Raw genomic sequence first — 20,567 nt, 5'->3', positions numbered from 1 at the left:
AACCTAAAGCCCTAAATCGTGCATTGTGCCCGAATAATATATATGTTCAAAAACACTTCTCTCTTTTTCTCTCTCTGTCTCTCTCTCATTCATGTGATCATGTAAATTTTCTTTTGCCCGCGCCACTCCCAAAACAAACCCACCACCTCTCCCTCGGTAAACAAATCACAGCCACTCTACTTAATTTCACCCTACCACAGTAATCAGCTTTAAAAAAATAGTAAACCCTAATAAAAGTTCCTCTATCTGCACGCTAACCCTAAATCCCGACTCCTCTCAGTCACCCTCCATATAATATCCAGCAAGGTCGCATAGTTTATTATGCAGGAAAAAGACACTGAAATTGGTTGCTTACTTCAAACAAACCCTTTTAACTTTCACAATCTTCCATGCCCTTCTCTGCCTCACTGTAATACTATCATTATAATTCATCAAAGTCTTTTATTTTCTCTTCCCTAGGCAGCAAGCAGTCTCTCCTCCTCACTCTGCCTGCCACCCCCATGCCCTAATAGACTCTGAAACTTTTGATTCTGTCTCGGCCTAAATGCAGTTACTTATCTTATTACTCGAATTATTCTATTTCTATTGGCATCAAAATTGTTTAGTAGTTATCTTATTTTTTAGTAACATCTTAGCAACCATTTTATGGATCATATATTTTCAATGAAAAGGAAGATTCACTTACATAGATACGTCTTAGTTTCATTAAACCAACAAAGTAAATATGATTTAGATAGCCTCATTTTGCAGTTTAGATTAATTTGAACCGTTGAATCATTACATGATATATAAAGATAGGCATATTTTGTTGAGAATGAGTTCCACATTGATCAGAGGAGGGACCTTGCATGAGCTTATTAGTAAGTTGGGCTATTCCTCATATAACCAATTGGTTTATGGTGGAGCCTCAACTTTTTTTCATTGTATCAGAGCAGGTTGTCTCATGTGTAAAGTCAAATGGCACACACGCATCATGTCACCCTATTGTGTTGTCCAAATGTTAGGCTCGAAAATTCACCACATGTGATGGGTTGTGTTAAGAATGAGTCTTATATTGATGGAAGAAGAGACCTTGCATAGGCTTATAAGAGATTAGGCTACTCCCCATATTGCCAACTTGTTTTATGGTGGAACCTCAACTTTGTTCATGGTATCAGAACAGGTTGTTCCATGTGTGAAGCCAAAAGGCCACATGCGCTCCACATCATCCCGTTGTGTTGTCCATGTGTTAGGCTTGAAAATTTGCCACACGTGACGGGACGTGTTGAGAATGAGTCCCACATTGATGAGAGGAGGGACCTTACATGGGCTTATAAGTAAGTTGAAGTATTCCTCATATAGCCAATTGATTATGATGGAATTTTACCCCAATTTAAAGTAAGTGATCCCAATTTTAACATTGTGGTCCTTAAAATAAAGGTTCCAAGCATCTCTTATCACTAAAAAGTATACTATGGACGAGGACTTCCAAATGTTCAATGTAGATATTGTTGAGAAAATATTTCAAACTAAGAACACATTGTTATGTGTTAGTTTGAAATGTATAATAATGCATGATTAATTTGAGATACTGCCATAGTGAGGAAAATGATACGAGCAACACTACTTTAGTGTGCCGGAATTGCCCCTAGTGTATCAGGAATGAGGACCCGCCTTTACTCCCCACAAAGGGTAATTTGGGCAATCCAATTGATAAGGGGTGCTAAAGCCTTCCCTAGAAGTGTAGGAAATTTAGAATATAAAATCAGTAGTGATACTATATTGCATATAGGGATGGGGATTTCAAGGTCTTGGAAACACAAGCAAACAGAAAAAGAGTAGTAGTCTCCTACCTCCCTTAGACCTCGTACCTCATAGCAACCACAGCCACCACCATCGCCACCACTCCAACCTTGAAACTATTCAAACACACACCAACATTTCTGGTTGTTAATTAGTCCAGAAAGAGTTTTTGAACCTTTGTCACGACCACCACCCCCACCACCACCACAAGAGCACAGGCTGATCAGCCAGGACTAAAATAGAAGAGAAAGAGCACTTTCAGGTGAGATAACATCACACTCCACCATTTTTGCTTTGACCAAAACATTAACTGAGCTGTATATAACTGCACTTTAAAGATGTGTGACATAAGCTTTTTTGTTCACATGCATGCCTTCAACTTATTCAACTTCAACACCTTATTGTGAAATTGAAGCATTCTCCCATCTCATTAACCACACAAACTTCCTCCCACATGAACCTTGTTTCCTCCTCTCACTCCTCACACTAAGACTCTCCACCACCACCATCGTCCTTCTTCAACACCACCACCGCAACCACCACCATTTTCAAGCCCTAATTTTCCCCCACAACCACTCAAAAAATGGTCCAAAACACAACCCATTTACTATTTTCCTTCACATTGTTCATTTCCATAACCATGACCAAAATCTCACTAATTACCTCTCTGTCCTCTGATGGCCAAGCCCTCCTTTCCCTCCTCCCTGAAAAGCAATATTCTGTGCTTTCCTCATGGGACTCATCAAGTGAAACCCCATGCTCATGGCAAGGGATAACATGCTCTCCCCAAAACAGAGTAATCTCACTCTCTCTCCCCAACATTTTCCTTAACCTCTCCTCCCTCCCTCCGTATCTCTCCTCCCTCTCATATCTCCAGCTCCTCAACCTCTCCTCCACCAACATATCCGGCACCATCCCACCTTCCTTTGGCCAACTCACCCACCTCCACCTCCTCGACTTGTCCTCCAACTCCCTCACAGGCCCCATTCCACCGGAGCTAGGCAACCTCTCCGCCCTCCAGTTCCTTTTACTCAACTCCAACGGACTCTCAGAGAAAATACCTCAACAACTTGCCAACCTCATTTCCCTCCAAGTGCTTTGTCTCCAAGACAACCTCATCAACGGCTCAATCCCATCTCAGTTGGGCTCTCTGGTTTCCCTCCAACAGTTTCGTGTTGGAGGGAATCCGTATATCACCGGCGAAATCCCATCCCAACTAGGCCTGCTCACTAACCTCACAACTTTTGGCGCAGCGGCTACCGCCCTTTCGGGGGTGATCCCATCCACATTTGGGAACTTGATCAACCTCCAAACACTGGCTCTTTATGATACTGAGATATTTGGCTCAATACCTCCGGAACTCGGGCTTTGTTCGGAGCTGAGAGATTTGTATTTGCATATGAACAAGCTCACTGGTTCAATTCCTCCACAGCTGGGGAAACTGCAAAAGCTCACCAGCCTGCTTGTTTGGGGCAATGCATTGTCGGGAGCAATCCCGGCTGAGATTTCAAACTGCTCTTCCCTTGTTATTCTCGATGCTTCTGCCAATGATCTCTCTGGACCTATCCCAACAGACTTGGGGAAGCTGGTGGTTCTCGAACAGCTTCATCTCTCCGATAATTCGCTGACCGGAGCAATTCCATCCCAGCTCAGCAACTGCACCAGCCTCACTGCTCTTCAGCTTGACAAGAATCAGTTGTCAGGTACAATTCCTTGGCAGGTTGGCAATCTCAAACTCTTGCAGAGTTTTTTCTTGTGGGGCAATATTGTATCGGGAACCATACCAGCTTCGTTCAGTAACTGCACTGAGCTCTATGCACTTGATCTCTCAAGAAACAAGCTTACCGGGTCGATCCCAGAAGAGATTTTCGGTTTGAAGAAGCTGAGCAAGCTCTTGCTGTTGGGAAATTCTTTGTCGGGCGGGTTGCCACAAAGCGTTGCACATTGTCAATCTCTAGTCAGGTTAAGGCTTGGGGAGAACCGGCTTTCAGGACAGATTCCTAAGGAGATAGGCCAGCTGCAAAACCTCGTGTTCCTCGACTTGTACATGAATCATTTCTCTGGAGGATTGCCATTTGAGATTGCCAACATCACAGTTCTTGAACTGTTGGATGTGCACAACAACTATATCAGTGGCGAAATCCCACCACAGCTTGGGGAGCTTGTGAATTTGGAGCAGCTTGATCTTAGTAGAAACAGCTTTACTGGAGAAATTCCTTGGAGCTTTGGCAACTTAAGTTACTTGAACAAGCTCATTGCCAACAACAATCTACTCACGGGTACGATACCAAAATCTATCCGGAACCTGCAGAAGCTAACTCTGCTGGATTTGAGCTTTAACAGCCTCTCCGGTCCAATCCCACCCCAAATTGGTCGAGTGACAAGCTTGACAATCAGTTTGGACTTGAGCTCCAATAGTTTTACTGGAGAAATCCCAGAGACAATGGTGGATTTGACGCAGTTGCAATCACTGGACCTGTCGCATAATATGCTCTATGGAAAAATTAAGGTTCTTGGTTCTCTAACTAGTCTCACTTCCCTGAATATTTCCTGCAACAACTTTTCAGGTGCCATTCCAGTTACACCATTTTTCAGAACTCTTTCTTCGAATTCATATTCTCAGAATCCACATCTTTGTGAGTCTGTTGATGGGACTACTTGTTCGTCAAGTCTAATGCGGAAGAATGGTTTGAAATCTGCAAAAACTGTTGCCTTAATTACTGTAATTTTGGTGTCAGTAACCATAGCAGTTGTTGCCTCATGGGTTCTTGTTGTGCGAAATCATAGATATATGGTAAAGAAATCTTTAGGAGCAATGGCAGCCTCGTCGGGGGCTGAAGATTTCTCATATCCATGGACTTTCATCCCATTTCAGAAGCTCCATTTCACCATTGATAACATCTTGGATTGTTTGAAGGAGGAAAATGTGATTGGAAAAGGTTGTTCTGGAATCGTCTACAAGGCCGAATTGCATAATGGGGATTTGATTGCGGTGAAAAAACTGTGGAAAACGAAGCAAGAGGAAGAACCGATAGACTCTTTTGCTGCAGAGATTCAAATTCTTGGACACATTCGCCATAGGAACATTGTCAAGCTCCTAGGTTACTGTTCAAATAGAAGCGTCAAGCTGCTGCTTTATAACTACATTCCCAATGGTAATCTGCAGCAGCTATTGCAAGGGAATAGGAACTTGGATTGGGAAACTCGGTACAAGATTGCAATCGGATCAGCTCAAGGTTTAGCATACCTTCATCACGATTGTGTCCCGACAATTCTGCACAGGGATGTCAAGTGCAATAACATACTGCTGGATTCAAAGTACGAGGCCTATCTGGCAGATTTTGGTCTGGCAAAGCTGATGAACTCCCCAACTTACCACCATGCAATGTCGAGAGTAGCTGGCTCTTATGGTTATATTGCCCCAGGTAAAACTAGCTACTTGAGTTTTTCTAATTAGTTGTCACATTGGTTTTATGAGAGTATTTGTGTAACAATCTTTGTTCAACTAATAATCTCAATCTGTTACAATCGCAGAGTACGGATACACGATGAACATAACAGAGAAGAGTGATGTCTACAGCTATGGTGTGGTTCTGCTGGAGATCTTAAGTGGGCGTAGCGCTGTTCAGCCACAGATTGGTGACGGGCTACACATTGTTGAATGGGTGAAGAAGAAAATGGGAAGCTTCGAACCAGCAGTATCAATACTAGATACAAAGCTCCAAGGCCTACCGGATCAAATGGTGCAAGAGATGCTGCAAACACTTGGAATAGCAATGTTCTGTGTAAACTCGTCGCCTGCAGAAAGACCAAGCATGAAGGAAGTGGTGGCATTGCTAATGGAGGTTAAGAGCCAGCCTGAAGAATGCGGAAAGACCTCCCAACCCCTAATAAAGCAATCTTCAAACCAGACTTAATTAGTTTTAATCCTTTTTCGAAACATTCCAAGGACAATTAGCGATTAATTTTCTACAACATAAGAGAACAATATCAGTGAGGGGATTCATGGGTTTGAATGGTGATGGTTTTAGGTTTCTTGTACAGTTTTGAGAGGTTAATCTGGTGAAATGCTTCAAATCACACTTCCCCCGCTTTTCTTGCTTTAATTTTTTTACCATGCTTTCATTCTTGAGGTTATTTCTTCTCTTTACCGACCGAGGAGGGAAATTTAAACTCGAGGTACTTTTCAACATTGAAAAAAGAAATATTACGGACTAGAAGTATGCTTATTCTGACAAAGAGGTTATGTCATAACATGTATGTTCACTAATTTTTATCAGCCATAAAACCTTATTGACCTTAAATTGAATACATATTCTCAATGTTATGTTACATAAAGGACAAATTCTCAGCCTCCAGCAATAGGCAAGTAAAAGGGTATTGATTTCCACACCCGTTGTCTCTAAGTACACTCTTTATTTTGTCATGAATTTCTTGCTGATTCTCCTTTTATTTATTCAATCTCTACTGAAAAGAGAGTACAAGAAAAAAAAATGATGTACCAAAGTCACTTCCGAAAAATGTGTCACATATGGCAAACAATATCAGAAACATGGGGGAGGCTAGGAAGGAAAGAATGGAAAGCATATTCCCCACATGCTTGCTAGACACAAGATTTGTCTCCCATCTCTCTCCATTTCTTTCCACATTGTTTTGCTACTTGCCACTTTGAACGTATTATAATAATTTGATATTAAACTCGTTATTCATAAAAAATATAAATTAAAAAAAAAAACCATTAAAAAAAAAAGAAAAGGACTACTAAAACCTCGTTGTACTAGCGGATGGTATTTTGTGTTGAAAATATTTGTGGGTTAATGAATGCCCACACAGTAATGTTGACTTAGGAAATGAATGAGGATTGTATTTTCAAAAGGTGTGTGCTATAAATGTCAAAGTGTAATTATTACGCTTGTTTGGAGTTGCTCTATAAATAGAGCGCTCCGTGTGCTATCAAAATACACTGAGAAGAAGAAAATATCAATAACATCAATATGTATCCCTCCCTCTTTTATTTGTCATCCTATTGTGTTAAAGTTATAATGAGATATTTTACACTTGTTTCGCTCATGTGATATCACTACTAAACGTTATTTTTCTACCTTTTGCATATTTATAACATTTTGAACTTTTTAGAAGTGATGGATTGTAAGTTATTAGTCAATATAATACTTAATCAAAATCAACCTTTTCTATGACCAACTTCAGTATTTAGTTAGATTTATCTTTGATGGTCTTCTAAGTCAAAATCAAATCTTCTAAATCCGGATATTATGGCCAAAAATACAACCCAGAAGAAAAGGTGAACGCACAGCAGATTTCAAATGTGTGTACTTCCATAATTTCATCCTTGTATTCTTGAACACAGCTTGTGTCTTGCTGTTGGGTTGTGTTGGGGTGGTGATTACTCTCCAATTGAACACAACCCAAACAAAACCGTCGAGTTTGGTGCAAAAGATCTGATGGACTAGATAACTCGCTATATTAATGGTATGTTTAAAGGCCGACTTTAAAATTTTTAAAGATGGAAAATGAATTAGTCATTAATGAAACTGCATTCCTTCAAAACCATCTAATTTCTTCATTTTGTCTCGAGGGTTTGTTGCTCAAATGTGTATGCATGTTTACTCCCAAAATAACAATAGATAAACTCATTACCCCAAACTTTTGGTTATCAACTCATGTGGACATTTGTCATTTGGTTGAAATAAGCCCCAAAGTGGATCCAAACAGAAAACAAATGAAACACTGCCGCATCAGTTAGCGTCTCTAGTACTACAATTATTCATCTATACGAAAATGAGTAAATTAAATAAAAGAGACTCGCCAAACCACAAGCAAAGGAAATCCCTTTTGCAAAAGGCGCATCAAATTCTCTTGAGAATCAAACAAAACACTACCTATCTGTTTTCAGGAAGTGCAGTGCATACCACAAACAGTATATCGTCGACAGATAACATGCTTGGTATTTTGTTCTAAAAATCCACCTGAGAACTTTTCATCAGCTCGGTTCAAGCCTCATGGCCAAATGATCACCGCAGAGAAAGCAAGAGCAGTACCTACCACAAGCACTCCAAGGCGTCGACTGTCAATGCCAATAACTGCAGATGACATGGTGTACCACTGTCCAAAAGATCATACTGAGGAAGAGGTATCCATCAACTCAAGCCTCATGGCATGTTTGAAGTGATCAAGGCATCAAATCCATCATTTGCATTCACCTAACAGGATAGAAATCTAAATCTATCATTTGAATCAAACAGCTAATGCTCAGCATTCACTATGATTCCGACAATGAAACTGAAAATCCAATAATAATTTACGTTATAATCACGCTCATCACTAATAACATCTAGAAGATAGAAGATACACATTTGTAGAAGAGCCGCTGTCCCCAAGCGTTTTCCTTCCGTTTAAAACTTATTATTCGACAAATGAACAAGAAATATAAAGAAACATTTACTTAAGATATGGAAAGACATGATATATCGAATGACTTCTTTATTTTTGTCAACTAATTGTAGACATAATGACACACCAAAAATCGTCAAGGTGGAGGAGCAAGGTTACATTCAAATTTCGGTGCCTCCACAAATTGGGAGGCCTCCATACAGTAGTTCCAAGTGTCACGGGATGACTCTTTAAGCCTTCCGCCCGTGCGGCACTTAGACTTGAATACCTCGATGAACAAGCTAAGTAAGCCTTCGAAGCCTCGCTTCCCCGGATTGAATCACAAAGAAAGCTAAGATAGCTTGGAGAATGCTAAAATCACTTAGAAGATGGGAGAAAGGAAGCTTTGTATTGAAACTTAGGAGAACTTTACAATTGCTTATCGGCTTTCTTCTCCTTCGATTTGCTTGTCTCAGCCTTATCCTTCGGCTTATGTTCTCCCCCACTTTTCTCATGGTTACCCCTCTTCCCCGTGGACTTGGAATCACCTTGGTGGCTTGATTTAAACTCAATCAAGGATTCGGCGGCGGCAATGGCATCAGACAATGTTTGCACGTGTCTCCTTTGTAGTTCGAGTTTTGCCCAATTTTGCAGTCCACTCATGAAGTACATGAGCTTGTCTTCCTCTAACATGTTGGGCACCTCGAATAACAAACTCACAAAGGTGTTGACATAGTCTTTGACGCTCCCCGTTTGCTTGAGCCACCTTAGTTTCTCCTTGGCTTCGTACTTGGCATTTTGGGGATAGAAGTGCAACATAAGATCTTTCTTAAATTCATCCCAAGTGGTGAGGGAGAACGTACCTTGCTCAATCTCCATGCTCCGACGACGCCACCACATAAGGGCATTGTCAACTAAGAACATGGTTGCCGTTGAGATTTTGGACTCGTCATCTTCAAGCTTCAGGTACTTGAAGTATCGCTCCACGTTCCACACGAATGTGTCGAGCTCCTTTGCTTCCCTTTTCCCATTATAGGATTTGGGTTTAAAGGAGTCGATTACCTTGGAGTCTAACGCCTTGATTTTCCTCGGCCCTTGCACGAATTGCTTCACGACTGCTTCTTTACAAAACGCCACATCTCCCTTAAGTTCCCTTGTGTCTTTTATCTCTTCTTGAAGCGCCACAAACCCTGCCTCTATGTTGTCAAGGTGAACCTGGACTTCCCTCCGCATCTTGTCTGCCATGGTGTTGAGGACGCCAAGGAGCTCATCTCGTAGCCCTTCCACCAAGCCACGCAGTTCATCCTTACCATTGTCCACCATGGTTTGGATTTCCTCCTTGTCGACAACGTCCTCATCAAGTCGAGTATCTAACTCGAGTATGGTTCGTTCCACCTTCTCGAGTCACTCCTCCATGGTCTCCATCGATGCTTGCGAGTCCTTTAACTTTGGCTTGCTCTTGGCAACGTCTTGGACCTCGGCAGTACGCTCCCTTAGATCGGAGACTCCGGACACCATCTCTCCACTTGCCATATCCTACTTTCCTTCAAGTGATTCACGAACTAGGCTCTGATACCAGCTGTCACGGGATGACTCTTTAAGCCTTCCGCCCGTGCGGCACTTAGACTTGAATACCTCGATGAACAAGCTAAGTAAGCCTTCGAAGCCTCGCTTCCCCGGATTGAATCACAAAGAAAGCTAAGATAGCTTGGAGAATGCTAAAATCACTTAGAAGATGGGAGAAAGGAAGCTTTGTATTGAAACTTAGGAGAACTTTACAATTGCTTACAATTCTTGGATGCCTTGGCCAAATGGCCTTGCCTCCTATTTATACGCCTAAGTAACCTCCTCAATGGAGGGTTCTAGAATTCCCTACTTACATCCAAAAATATCTAGTATAGTTCTAGATACAACTTGCCTAATCTAGATTGTTCTAGGTGAGGCTTGAATTTGTACACTTGTGTGGATTGTTCCGGAATGCCCTAGATTATCTTGAACGCTCCGCCATGTTCTTGATTTTTCCGGGATGTTCCAGAAGCTTCTATGAAGACAAGGCTTTATGGGCTTAGATATATGATGTCTTGGGCGTTTTCTTTGTTTGTAACATATGGCCCGTGACATCCTCCCCCACTTAAGCCGTCGACGTCCTCGTCGACTCTTGCCTCTCGAATGTATTAATCAGGTCCTTATATTGCCATAAGGACGTCTCCTTCTCCCATGTTGCTTCGGAGTATGGTAGCCCTTTCCATTTGACAAAGTACTCCACATGCTTTGGTTGTCTTGGTCGCACCACGACACGCTTGGCTTCGAAGGCTTACTTAGCTTGTTCATCGAGGTATTCAAGTCTAAGTGCCGCACGGGCGGAAGGCTTAAAGAGTCATCCCGTGACAGCTGGTATCAGAGCCTAGTTCGTGAATCACTTGAAGGAAAGTAGGATATGGCAAATGGAGAGATGGTGTCCGGAGTCTCCGATCTAAGGGAGCGTACTGCCGAGGTCCAAGACGTTGCCAAGAGCAAGCCAAAGTTAAAGGACTTGCAAGCATCGATGGAGACCATGGAGGAGTGACTCGAGAAGGTGGAACGAACCATACTCGAGTTCGATACTCGACTTGATGAGGACGTTGTCGACAAGGAGGAAATCCAAACCATGGTGGACAATGGTAAGGATGAACTGCGTGGCTTGGTGGAAGGGCTACGAGATGAGCTCCTTGGCGCCCTCAACACCATGGCAGACAAGATGCGGAGGGAAGTCCAGGTTCACCTTGACAACATAGAGGCAAGGTTTGTGGCGCTTCAAGAAGAGATAAAAGACACAAGGGAACTTAAGGGAGATGTGGCGTTTTGTAAAGAAGCAGTCGTGAAGCAATTCGTGCAAGGGCCGAGGGAAATCAAGGCGTTAGACTCCAAGGTAATCGACTCCTTTAAACCCAAATCCTATAATGGGAAAAGGGAAGCAAAGGAGCTCGACACATTCGTGTGGAACGTGGAGCGATACTTCAAGTACCTGAAGCTTGAAGATGACGAGTCCAAAATCTCAACGGCAACCATGTTCTTAGCTGACAATGCCCTTATGTGGTGGCGTCGTCGGAGCATGGAGATTGAGCAAGGTACGTTCTCCCTCACCACTTGGGATGAATTTAAGAAAGATCTTATGTTGCACTTCTATCCCCAAAATGCCAAGTACGAAGCCAAGGAGAAACTAAGGTGGCTCAAGCAAACGGGGAGCGTCAAAGACTATGTCAACACCTTCGTGAGTTTGTTATTCGAGGTGCCCAACATGTTAGAGGCAGACAAGCTCATGTACTTCATGAGTGGACTGCAAAATTGGGCAAAACTCGAACTACAAAGGAGACATGTGCAAACATTGTCTGATGCCATTGCCGCCGCCGAATCCTTGATTGAGTTTAAATCAAGCCACCAAGGTGATTCCAAGTCCACGGGGAAGAGGGGTAACCATGAGAAAAGTGGGGGAGAACATAAGCCGAAGGATAAGGCTGAGACAAGCAAACCGAAGGAGAAGAAAGCCGATAAGCAATTGTAAAGTTCTCCTAAGTTTCAATACAAAGCTTCCTTTCTCCCATCTTCTAAGTGATTTTAGCATTCTCCAAGCTATCTTAGCTTTCTTTGTGATTCAATCCGGGGAAGCGAGGCTTCGAAGGCTTACTTAGCTTGTTCATCGAGGTATTCAAGTCTAAGTGCCGCACGGGCGGAAGGCTTAAAGAGTCATCCCGTGACACAAGGACTAATCAAGATATCGCCCCATGTCCACCACATGACAAACTCTGTCCTCTTCTGAAAACCGATTTCTTCGACATACTTGTTCCTAATTGCTTTCTTTCTCCACCTTCTTTTGGTCTCTTCTTTTCTCCACTTGTGGGTCTTAACTTCTAAAAGCAAAGGATAATAAAAAGTTGTATAAACGCTATTTCTAGATATCATATATATTTATCGAGATTTATCTGGTACCACCATAGTTGCTCTGTCTCTAAAGTGATGCAGGACAACAAGAAAATAATATAAATAGAGGATACGGATAATAGATGACAGGAGAGAATATGGATTCAATAAGGGAAGGAGAAAAGTATATGGGTGGGTGGGAGAGAGAGGGAGAGAGACAAAACAGCATAAACTCTTATCTACATGCTCAAACTAAATGCTTGAAGTCAGAAAACCTATCAAAATAAGGCCTATTGACATTGCCAAATAAACTAAGCACCTGAAATTAATCAAATACTACAAAATAAGTGAGAAAAAGATAAATAAGTTTAAAATCTTAATAAAGTAAAACCCTCAGCTTGCGCACCTATGCCCAAAAGAACTCCAAATCTCATTAATGCACCGGCCATGTTTGAATCACAAAATGAAAAATAAAACAAAATGGTTTTAGCAAAATTATTGATCCATTCTAGCAACATCAGTGCATAAAGAGGAATTCCAGCATTCGTATTAAGCAGTGAACAATAATACTGAAGAAATGAGGTGACCCATCTCTAGAAAATTCTTCATAAGAAAATCTTAATCGGCCATTTAGGCTCTTGGTCCTTGGATCATCAATTACTGAGCATGAAAGTTCAATACTTCACCAAGGCTTCCATTTCCCGTAACTACCAAGCAAATAGGTTTGGAGGAATGGAGAATTCTCTTGTGACTTGGAGGCTAGATTCATAAAGGACATAGTATATTAAAGGAAATCCTATATACTACCTTTCGTTTCTCTAGATTCAATGTTTTCCTTGAATTCATTATTCTTTAAGAATGTGTCTTAGGTTATACGATTTGGTACTTTATTTGACAGAGTTTTCATTTGAAAAAAAAATCAAGAATAATACCAAATTATCAAGGAAACATTTTCACAAAGGAAGAACAAAGGGAAAAGAAAAAAAGTCATTCACAATCAAAATTCAAGACATGATTTGGAAGAAAATATTATAAAACAAAGGATGAAAACAGAATCACTATCGTCAGGTAATTGCTAGCAGTATGTCAGTCAGGTAACTAGTCTTCTTGTTCTAACATTAGCCCTATCTGTATTATTGTATTTTTCTTTTTGGTAATTTCTGAACAAGAGTATTATAAGTTAAAGTTAAATTTCCTTCTTATATAGTTCTCAAATTGTGTCGAGACGAGACTTTCATTTCTTCCCCAGTTACATGGCAATCAATCAGAGGTTAGTATAAGTAACAGCAGTGCAGAGAAAGGAATTCTAATGCTTGTATTAAGCAGTGAAAAAAGAAAACTTCCAAAATTAGGTGACTCCGTTTTAAGAAAAAGCTTCATAAGAATCTTCATCAGTCATTTAATCTAACTGGAACAGAAAAGTTCAAATTTCACCAAAGCTTCCATTTCTTTGAGGATCGCGACCACCAACCAAAGCAATAACTGGAAGGGAGATATTGACAGATCATTTCATTTGTTTTGTAATATGACTAACCTTTATGATAATATTGCCTACTGGTGGATCTCATTGCAAGGCCATATCTCATTACAATTCTCGAGTTTTTTTGGGGTCAGAATCTCACACAATTTAAACCCCAAAATATAGTAAAAGTCGTATCACAAATGAGTAACATATTTACGAAGCATATTCACATCCACTTGATTGGTTTCATCTGCATTTTGTAAATTTGATAATCACACAAAAAGGAAAGAAATAACTAAGGCATTGTTATACGAATCCTAGAATTTCTGAATAAACCGCAAGACGATTAACAAGAATGCAATTGAATTCATAAACTACAGACAGAGTACACCAATTTCCACAATTATTCAAATATTCATCCCTAATTTCTACGGCCACCAATGCTTTGCCTAAATATTCCTAAAAGGGAATAAAATCGGAAACACCTAAATCAAAGCAATTACCTAAAATTCATTGAAATAAGATAAAAAGGGAAAAGCCCCAAATCCACCAACCTTAAATTCACTCATTCAGCTGTTGAAGCTCAGCCTTCAACTGCTCAATCTTGAGCCCCATCGACCTCTGCAACGCCGCCTTATTGCTCTCCGGCACCTTGGCCAATAGACCCTCATACAATTCCAGCACTTCCTTCACAGAATCTCGAGCGCACTCGGCCTCCTCATCGAAGTAAACAGTCTCTTTGGACTCCATGGCCATCTCTATCTCCTCCCTAGCCTCAGCAAATTTGAGGTTGATCGTGTCCACCACTTGGTTCTGGTCGAACTCATCCGACCCGCCGCTGAACTGCCTCACATTCCGGCGAGCTGCGAACCGGGTCGCTGAACTTGAGAGCGCTGGGTGGAGAAAATGGTGGGAATTTTTTGTAGGTTTGTTGAGAAGAATGTCGGGTTTCGGCAACGGAGGTGAGTCGGAAACTCGCTGAGCCGGACTCGTCGAGATTGAGTTGAGGGAGAAGAGCTTCGGCGAAGGGTTGGAAGAGTGGCGGAAGAGCAATTTGCAAAGTGCAATTTGTGAACGTTGATGATTCATTGTTGCTCTCCTCTCCCGACTTGCACAAACAACTAAAACCCCTTCCTCTCAAGACTCTCAACCTAACTAAACCCCATAAACTCTCTCTCTTATTTTATCCCGACTTCCCGAGTGCACGATATTTGGTACGTTTGGGGATGGTGCAAAGATATATTATAATTTAATATGCAATATTTAATATTTTTTTTAACAAATAATATTATTTACACTAATGATAGGATATGTGTTTAGTCTCATAATGAGCTAACAATAATGTGCTTCAAATTTGCCTTTGGCGAAAATCGAACTTAAAACCTCTCACTTTCAAATGAAAAGAATATCACTAGATCATACTACTAAGTAGTTCCGTTATTTACACTTAGGCGATCGGATAAGTAGCTCTGGTAGTTGCATGGTGAAATTAAGGGTCTAGTGGTATATTTTAATATGCTCAATTGAGCCATGTAGTACTACGGTCTAGTGGTATTCATCTTCACTTGTAAGTGAGAGGTCTTAGGTTCGATTCTCGCCAAAGGCAAATCTGAACCACACTATTGCTAGCTCATTTTGAGGCTAAGCCCACCCCCTCCCCCTTAGTGTACATAATATTATATTGTTCTAAAAATCCCCGTCTAGCGCCGCCTAGGCCCCACCAAGTGTTAAGCGGTTAGTCACCGCCCCGATTAATGCCTAGGCGTTTGAAAATTAAGAAAGGACGCCTAGACCTACTTAGGCGCCCGGCTAGACTGCCTAGGTTGCAACTCACTTAGACAAAAAATAGATAACTTTCATTTTGCATTTTATTTTGTTTTCAATAAATTGTAAGAGACTTGGGGTGTATTTGTTTGGCTTCATTAGCCTTTACTGGACTACCTATTAGTCTAGTCCACTATTTGGTACTTTTTTTTTTTTTTTGGAAACTGGAAATATATTACTAGGGTAAAGATGCCAGAGAAGTACAAAGAAAGCCTACAACGAGACCAACAAGCAATAAAGCAACAAAACCCGGAAGCAGTAAGGGGATATGGAGAAAGACACTAGAACCAAATTCAAGTGTCTCCCCTACAACTGCCAACCATGGATCAATGGGGACAAGGTAAGCCATCTTTATTTAGGACGTGAACCAACGAAGATGGTGGTCAATTAACCCAAGTGATGTTGCACATCTCCGTACTACTGCGCGACAGTCCTAAAAGAACTCCTCTACCCATTTAACAATCGTTAGAGTAAGATAGGCCTCCCTGCTGCCAGTTTCCAAGGAAGTTGATAAGATGAAATCATATCCTTGGAATCAGATTCAAGGATTGTCCATCGATACCCCAACTCTGTAGCCAATTCACACCCACGCAAAATAGCTAAAGCTTCAACTGTTGCAGCTGTAGGAGCATGTACCACATACCTTACTGCAGCCAGAAACTCACCCCACTGACCTCTAATCACAACCCCTACAAAACCATGTCGAGATAAAGTAGACCCACTAGCATCCACATTCACTTTAAGGAAAGGAAATGAAGGGGGAGACCAACGATCCTCGGGAACTACCACCATGGATCTTGCCAGCATGGAAAAAGAGGGGGCACCAATGACATCAAGGAACACGACAGCTGAAATGGAAATGGCATGATGAACCTGTGTAGGATTAATAGGAGATTGATTGAACAGAAATTGGCACTTGGCTTTGCAAATATGCCAACATGTAAATGCAACATGAGAAAGTAAAATAGCATGCTCTTCCTTAGACCCAAACCGCCTAGAAGCAATGGAATGAAACCAATCCATCCAAGAAGAGATAGCTTGTCAATCAACTTTATAAATTAGAATGCCATCAAACCACCCAAGGGCATAACAAGAAGAGATGCTCAATAGATTCCACATCATCATTACATATCCGGCAGATAGGTGATGGGCCAGATTTGTGAAAAAATAAATTCTCCAATGTTGCCAGGGCACGATGAGCAAGTCTCCACATAAATTTACAAAGTTTAGGTGGAGTTCGCAACTTCCAAATAAATTTCCAAACCTGTGTGGATATAGAGCTAGAAGATGAGGGTCAACTATGCACCTGGGATCCCTGCAAAGATTGTGCTCAATGATACCTAGACTTGACCATATACAACCCATTCTTAGTAGAATCTCATACTAGGCGGTCATTTCTTCGAGAATCCCCAATGGGTGTGACCAAGATAGCATTCTATTCCTTCACCGACAAAAATGGTTGAAGAAAACCAATATCCTAGGAACGAGAATTAGGACTGATGAGTGAAGCAACTCGAGTATCTCTAGTCACACGCATTGCCTCGGGCATAGGATGGCCCAGCACAATGGATGGCAGCCAGAGATTCACCCACAAACGAACTGTACATCCATCCATAATTTGCCAGTGTGACATTTTCATCAACAAATCTCTACCCACCAAAAGATTACTCTAAGCCCAAGAAGCCCTACTCCCATGTTGAGCATCAAAGAAAGAACAATGTGGAAAGTACCTACCTTTGAGAACCAACACCCACAGAGAGTTCAGTTGTTGAATCAGTCGCCAACATTGTTTCGCAAGTAAGGCATCGTTAAAATCATTAAAGTTTTGAAAGCCCATGCCCCATTCCTTCTTTGGAAGACCTAAAGTGTTCTGAGACACTCAATGAAGTTTCCGTTTCTCACCCATGGTCCCCCACTAAGATCCATAGATCAGAGAGTCCAACTCATTGTATATCATTACCAGGAACTTAAACAGATTCATAGTGTAAGCAAGAATGGCTTGGACAATCGCTTCAATTAAGACCTCCTTGCTCGTTTGCGAAAGAGCAATTGGTGTCCACCCTTGTATTTTTCGCAAAACCTACCTTTCACAAAAGCTAGACCCTACCGCTTGGATCTACCCCACAATGTAGGAACACCAAGGTATGTGCCTGAATCATAAACAACATGCATATTGAGAATTTGTCCTAATTTCGTTGACACTGCCATTGGTGTATTAGCACCAAAAAACACAGACGATTTTTGAAGATTGACAGCTTGACCCAAGGCTACACAATATTCTTTACGAATTTCAAACAAATGTCAACAATTCCTTCTAGTAGCTTTCAAAAATAAAAGTGTATCATAAGCAAAGAAAAGATGGGAGATGACGGGAGCATGCTGATTCATCTTAATGCCTTCCAAATGTTTGCGATCAATTGCCGATTGAAGTCTCCAAGAAAGGACATCACTTACCAATAAGAACAAATACGGAGATAATGGATCCCCTTGGCGTAATCCTCGGGGAGGAGCAAAGTTGTTTCCCAATTGGCCATTAAGAAGTATCGCAAAGTTAACCAAATGCACACACGCCATAATAATCTTGCGCCAACAAGAATGAAACCCCATCTTTTCCATCACTGCTTCAAGAAAATCCCACTCCACCCTGTCATATGCTTTAGACATATCCAACTTGATACCAAAATCAAACTAACTCTTAGCTTTCCTAAGTTTAAGAAAATGGAATAGTTCATGAGCAATCTCAATATTATTCTGAATTTGTCTACCACCCACAAAAGCATTCGACATGGGAGAAATGAGATTTGGAAGCAACGGTTTCAATCGACTAAAACCTTAGCCAAGATCTTATAAGAGTAATTGCATAAGCTAATCGGGTGGAATTGAGATACCGATTCTGGATTGGGAACTTTTAGAATTAGCACAATATGAGTGGCATTTAATCGACTAAAATTAACATCTCCAGATTCTAACGTCTAAACCAGAGCATGAACATCCTCACAAATAGTTTCCCAAAAGGAATGATAAAACATACCTTGAAAACCATCAGGTTCTGGAGCCTTGAGACCACCCATCTGCATCGTTGCTTCTTGAATCTCTGCATCTGATATTGGAGACAGCAAGGACTCATTCATAGTGTCAAAGACTGAAGTAGGTACAGATTCCAAAATAGTACCCTAATTCCTAGTTCCTTCAGAAGTGAAGAGATTGAGAAAATAGGTATCAATCAGCTGCTTTACCCGATGAAGCCACTCATCCTAATTACCATCTTATTTTTTAAGCTTGAATACATGATTCCTCTTCCGCTGTTGCATGGTCGATTGATGGAAAAACTTGGTGTTTGCATCACCTTCCATAAGCCATTTAACCCTCGACCGCTGGCACCAAACACTTTCCTTCTGTGCCGACAACTTATCAATCAATTATGCCTTTTCATGAATCTCAGCAACATGGTGCCCCAATCTCTTTGGAGCTCGCCAAGCTCATATGTTAACTTCTCTAGTTCCTGCTCTCTCTGTTTGAATTTGCTTATACTCCAACGAGTGAGTTGAGAACAATAGTCATTAAGTCTTTTGAGCCAACGGTCCAAAACCATACCACCACAAGGACAGGCCCAGCACTATTCCACCAATCTTTTGCATTCCTCCTCCTTCGTCCAAAAAGCTTAGAAACAGAATAACCGTTTACCATAAATCTTGTGGGGATCACTCCGAATGATAATAGGACAATGGTCTGATCTAAAGACAGTACCGTAAGTAACCATAGTGTTTAGCCAGATTTCCTACCATACCTAATTAAAAAGCCCCCTATCTAGTCTCTCTTCCACCAGCTCACCATTTCTTATACCGTGCCAAGTAAAAAGAGGGCCATTTAAATCGAGGTCAAATAGCTTGGCCATTTTCATAAAAGTAGCAAGATATTAAGGTCTATTATATAAAACAGGTGATTCACCAGATTTTTCAGAATCCCAAATAAATTCATTAAAATCCCCACCGAATAACCAAGGAACAAAAGAAAGACTAAAATGATGATGCATCGAATCCCAAAATTGTTCTTTCTCCACCCGATAAGCAGTTCCATACACACCAGTCACACGCATCCATCGAAACTCCCCTTCCAGATGCACTCAGGCATCAATAACATGTTGAGAGTATAAATTGATATCCATTTCCAAACAATCATCCCACCAGAGGCTCAAACCACCCGACCTAACGATTGGAGAAACATTAAACCCATGCTTAAACCACATTCGTCTTCGCACTCCATCAATTCTATGATCCTTCATTTTGGTCTCCGATAGAAAAATGATAGAGGGCCAATACTTCCGAATAAGCCCATGAAAGGCTTGAACTACCGTGTCTGACCCAATACCACGACAATTGCAAAAGATGTAACTCATGGTGACTGTGTAGTTGTTGAAGGCCAGTTGCCACCACCTTCTGAAGACATTCCTTAATTTTGGTCCAACAAAGCAACCCGCTCCTGCTCAGAGACCTCGTCCATAAACACCCACATATCTCGATATTCAATTGGGAGTTCATTGAATTCCTTCTTCGCATAAATAGCCCTCTCCACCATCAAGCAACGTTCTCTAATACACATTTTCCTAAGTCGCTCTGCCGTGCGTCGCTTCCTAACCTGACTACTCTCAACATTTCGAATCTTCTTTTGAGAAGATTGGATATGCTCCGATTCGCCTTCCTTAACACCTCTTTTCAATGGGCTACCTTCGTCCTCCCCTTCATTACTCACTGAAATCTTCTCAAAAGTGACTGAATGATGATCTCCTGTTCGTTGTGAAAGGGGCCAAGTGATTGCATGCATATCTTCCTGCCACACTAACTTTATCTAGTCAATGTCATCACTTGCGTTCCTTAACAGAAGGCTAAGGTAAATCACGCAGTATCAACCCTACAGTCATGTTGCCCCCTTTCCTTGAAGTGCAGCTGCATGCTTTTGTCGAGTTTCCTGCGAATCTCCGAGCCTCCTATTTTTTACCACACCCACTAACCCTCATTCCCCCACTCCAAGAGTAATTGATTGTTGAGGAACCACTAAATCCTTTATAGGAGCCACCACATCCCTTATAGGAGCCACCTTCGTCCATTCCCCATATCTAGCTAAACCCCTTGAAGGCTCAAATAAACATTCAATATTCACATGTCTTATTCTTCCACATCTGTAATAAAAATCTTGCAATCTTTAATACCAAAAT

General features: G+C 41.3%; 4 protein-coding genes across 6 annotated transcripts; 2 read left to right on the top strand and 2 right to left on the bottom strand.

Annotated features, from left to right (window-relative positions):
• Positions 1-2,365: 2,365 nt before the first annotated feature.
• On the top strand, positions 2,366-5,699 carry LOC137724376 (LRR receptor-like serine/threonine-protein kinase RGI5). The gene is made up of 2 exons (XM_068463123.1): positions 2,366-5,207; positions 5,317-5,699. The coding sequence occupies exons 1-2, from the start codon at positions 2,366-2,368 to the stop codon at positions 5,697-5,699; spliced, it is 3,225 nt and encodes a 1,074-aa protein (XP_068319224.1).
• Positions 5,700-7,367: 1,668 nt separating this feature from the next.
• LOC137726047 (embryogenesis-like protein) lies at positions 7,368-14,718 on the bottom strand. 3 transcript variants are annotated; one of them, XM_068464907.1, is made up of 2 exons: positions 14,086-14,718; positions 7,368-8,003 (listed from the first exon to the last, which is right to left on the bottom strand). In XM_068464907.1, exon 1 carries the CDS (start codon positions 14,618-14,620, stop codon positions 14,093-14,095), a length of 528 nt encoding a protein of 175 aa, XP_068321008.1. In that variant the 5' UTR covers positions 14,621-14,718; the 3' UTR covers positions 7,368-8,003; positions 14,086-14,092. The 3 variants fall into 3 exon arrangements, with proteins under 3 accessions (XP_068321008.1, XP_068321007.1, XP_068321009.1); XM_068464906.1 differs by lacking the exon at positions 7,368-8,003 and adding an exon at positions 11,915-12,059; XM_068464908.1 differs by lacking the exon at positions 7,368-8,003 and adding an exon at positions 13,128-13,781.
• Positions 8,602-9,495, bottom strand: LOC137725065 (uncharacterized). Its single transcript, XM_068463670.1, has one exon. The coding sequence runs from the start codon at positions 9,493-9,495 to the stop codon at positions 8,602-8,604; it is 894 nt and encodes a 297-aa protein (XP_068319771.1).
• LOC137725064 (uncharacterized) lies at positions 10,820-11,713 on the top strand. The gene has a single exon (XM_068463669.1). It carries the CDS (start codon positions 10,820-10,822, stop codon positions 11,711-11,713), a length of 894 nt encoding a protein of 297 aa, XP_068319770.1.
• Positions 14,719-20,567: the final 5,849 nt, after the last annotated feature.

This window comes from Pyrus communis, chromosome 2 (assembly GCF_963583255.1).
Source record: "Pyrus communis chromosome 2, drPyrComm1.1, whole genome shotgun sequence".
Lineage (NCBI taxonomy): Eukaryota > Viridiplantae > Streptophyta > Magnoliopsida > Rosales > Rosaceae > Pyrus > Pyrus communis.
This window is presented reverse-complemented; position numbering and strand designations above follow the sequence as displayed.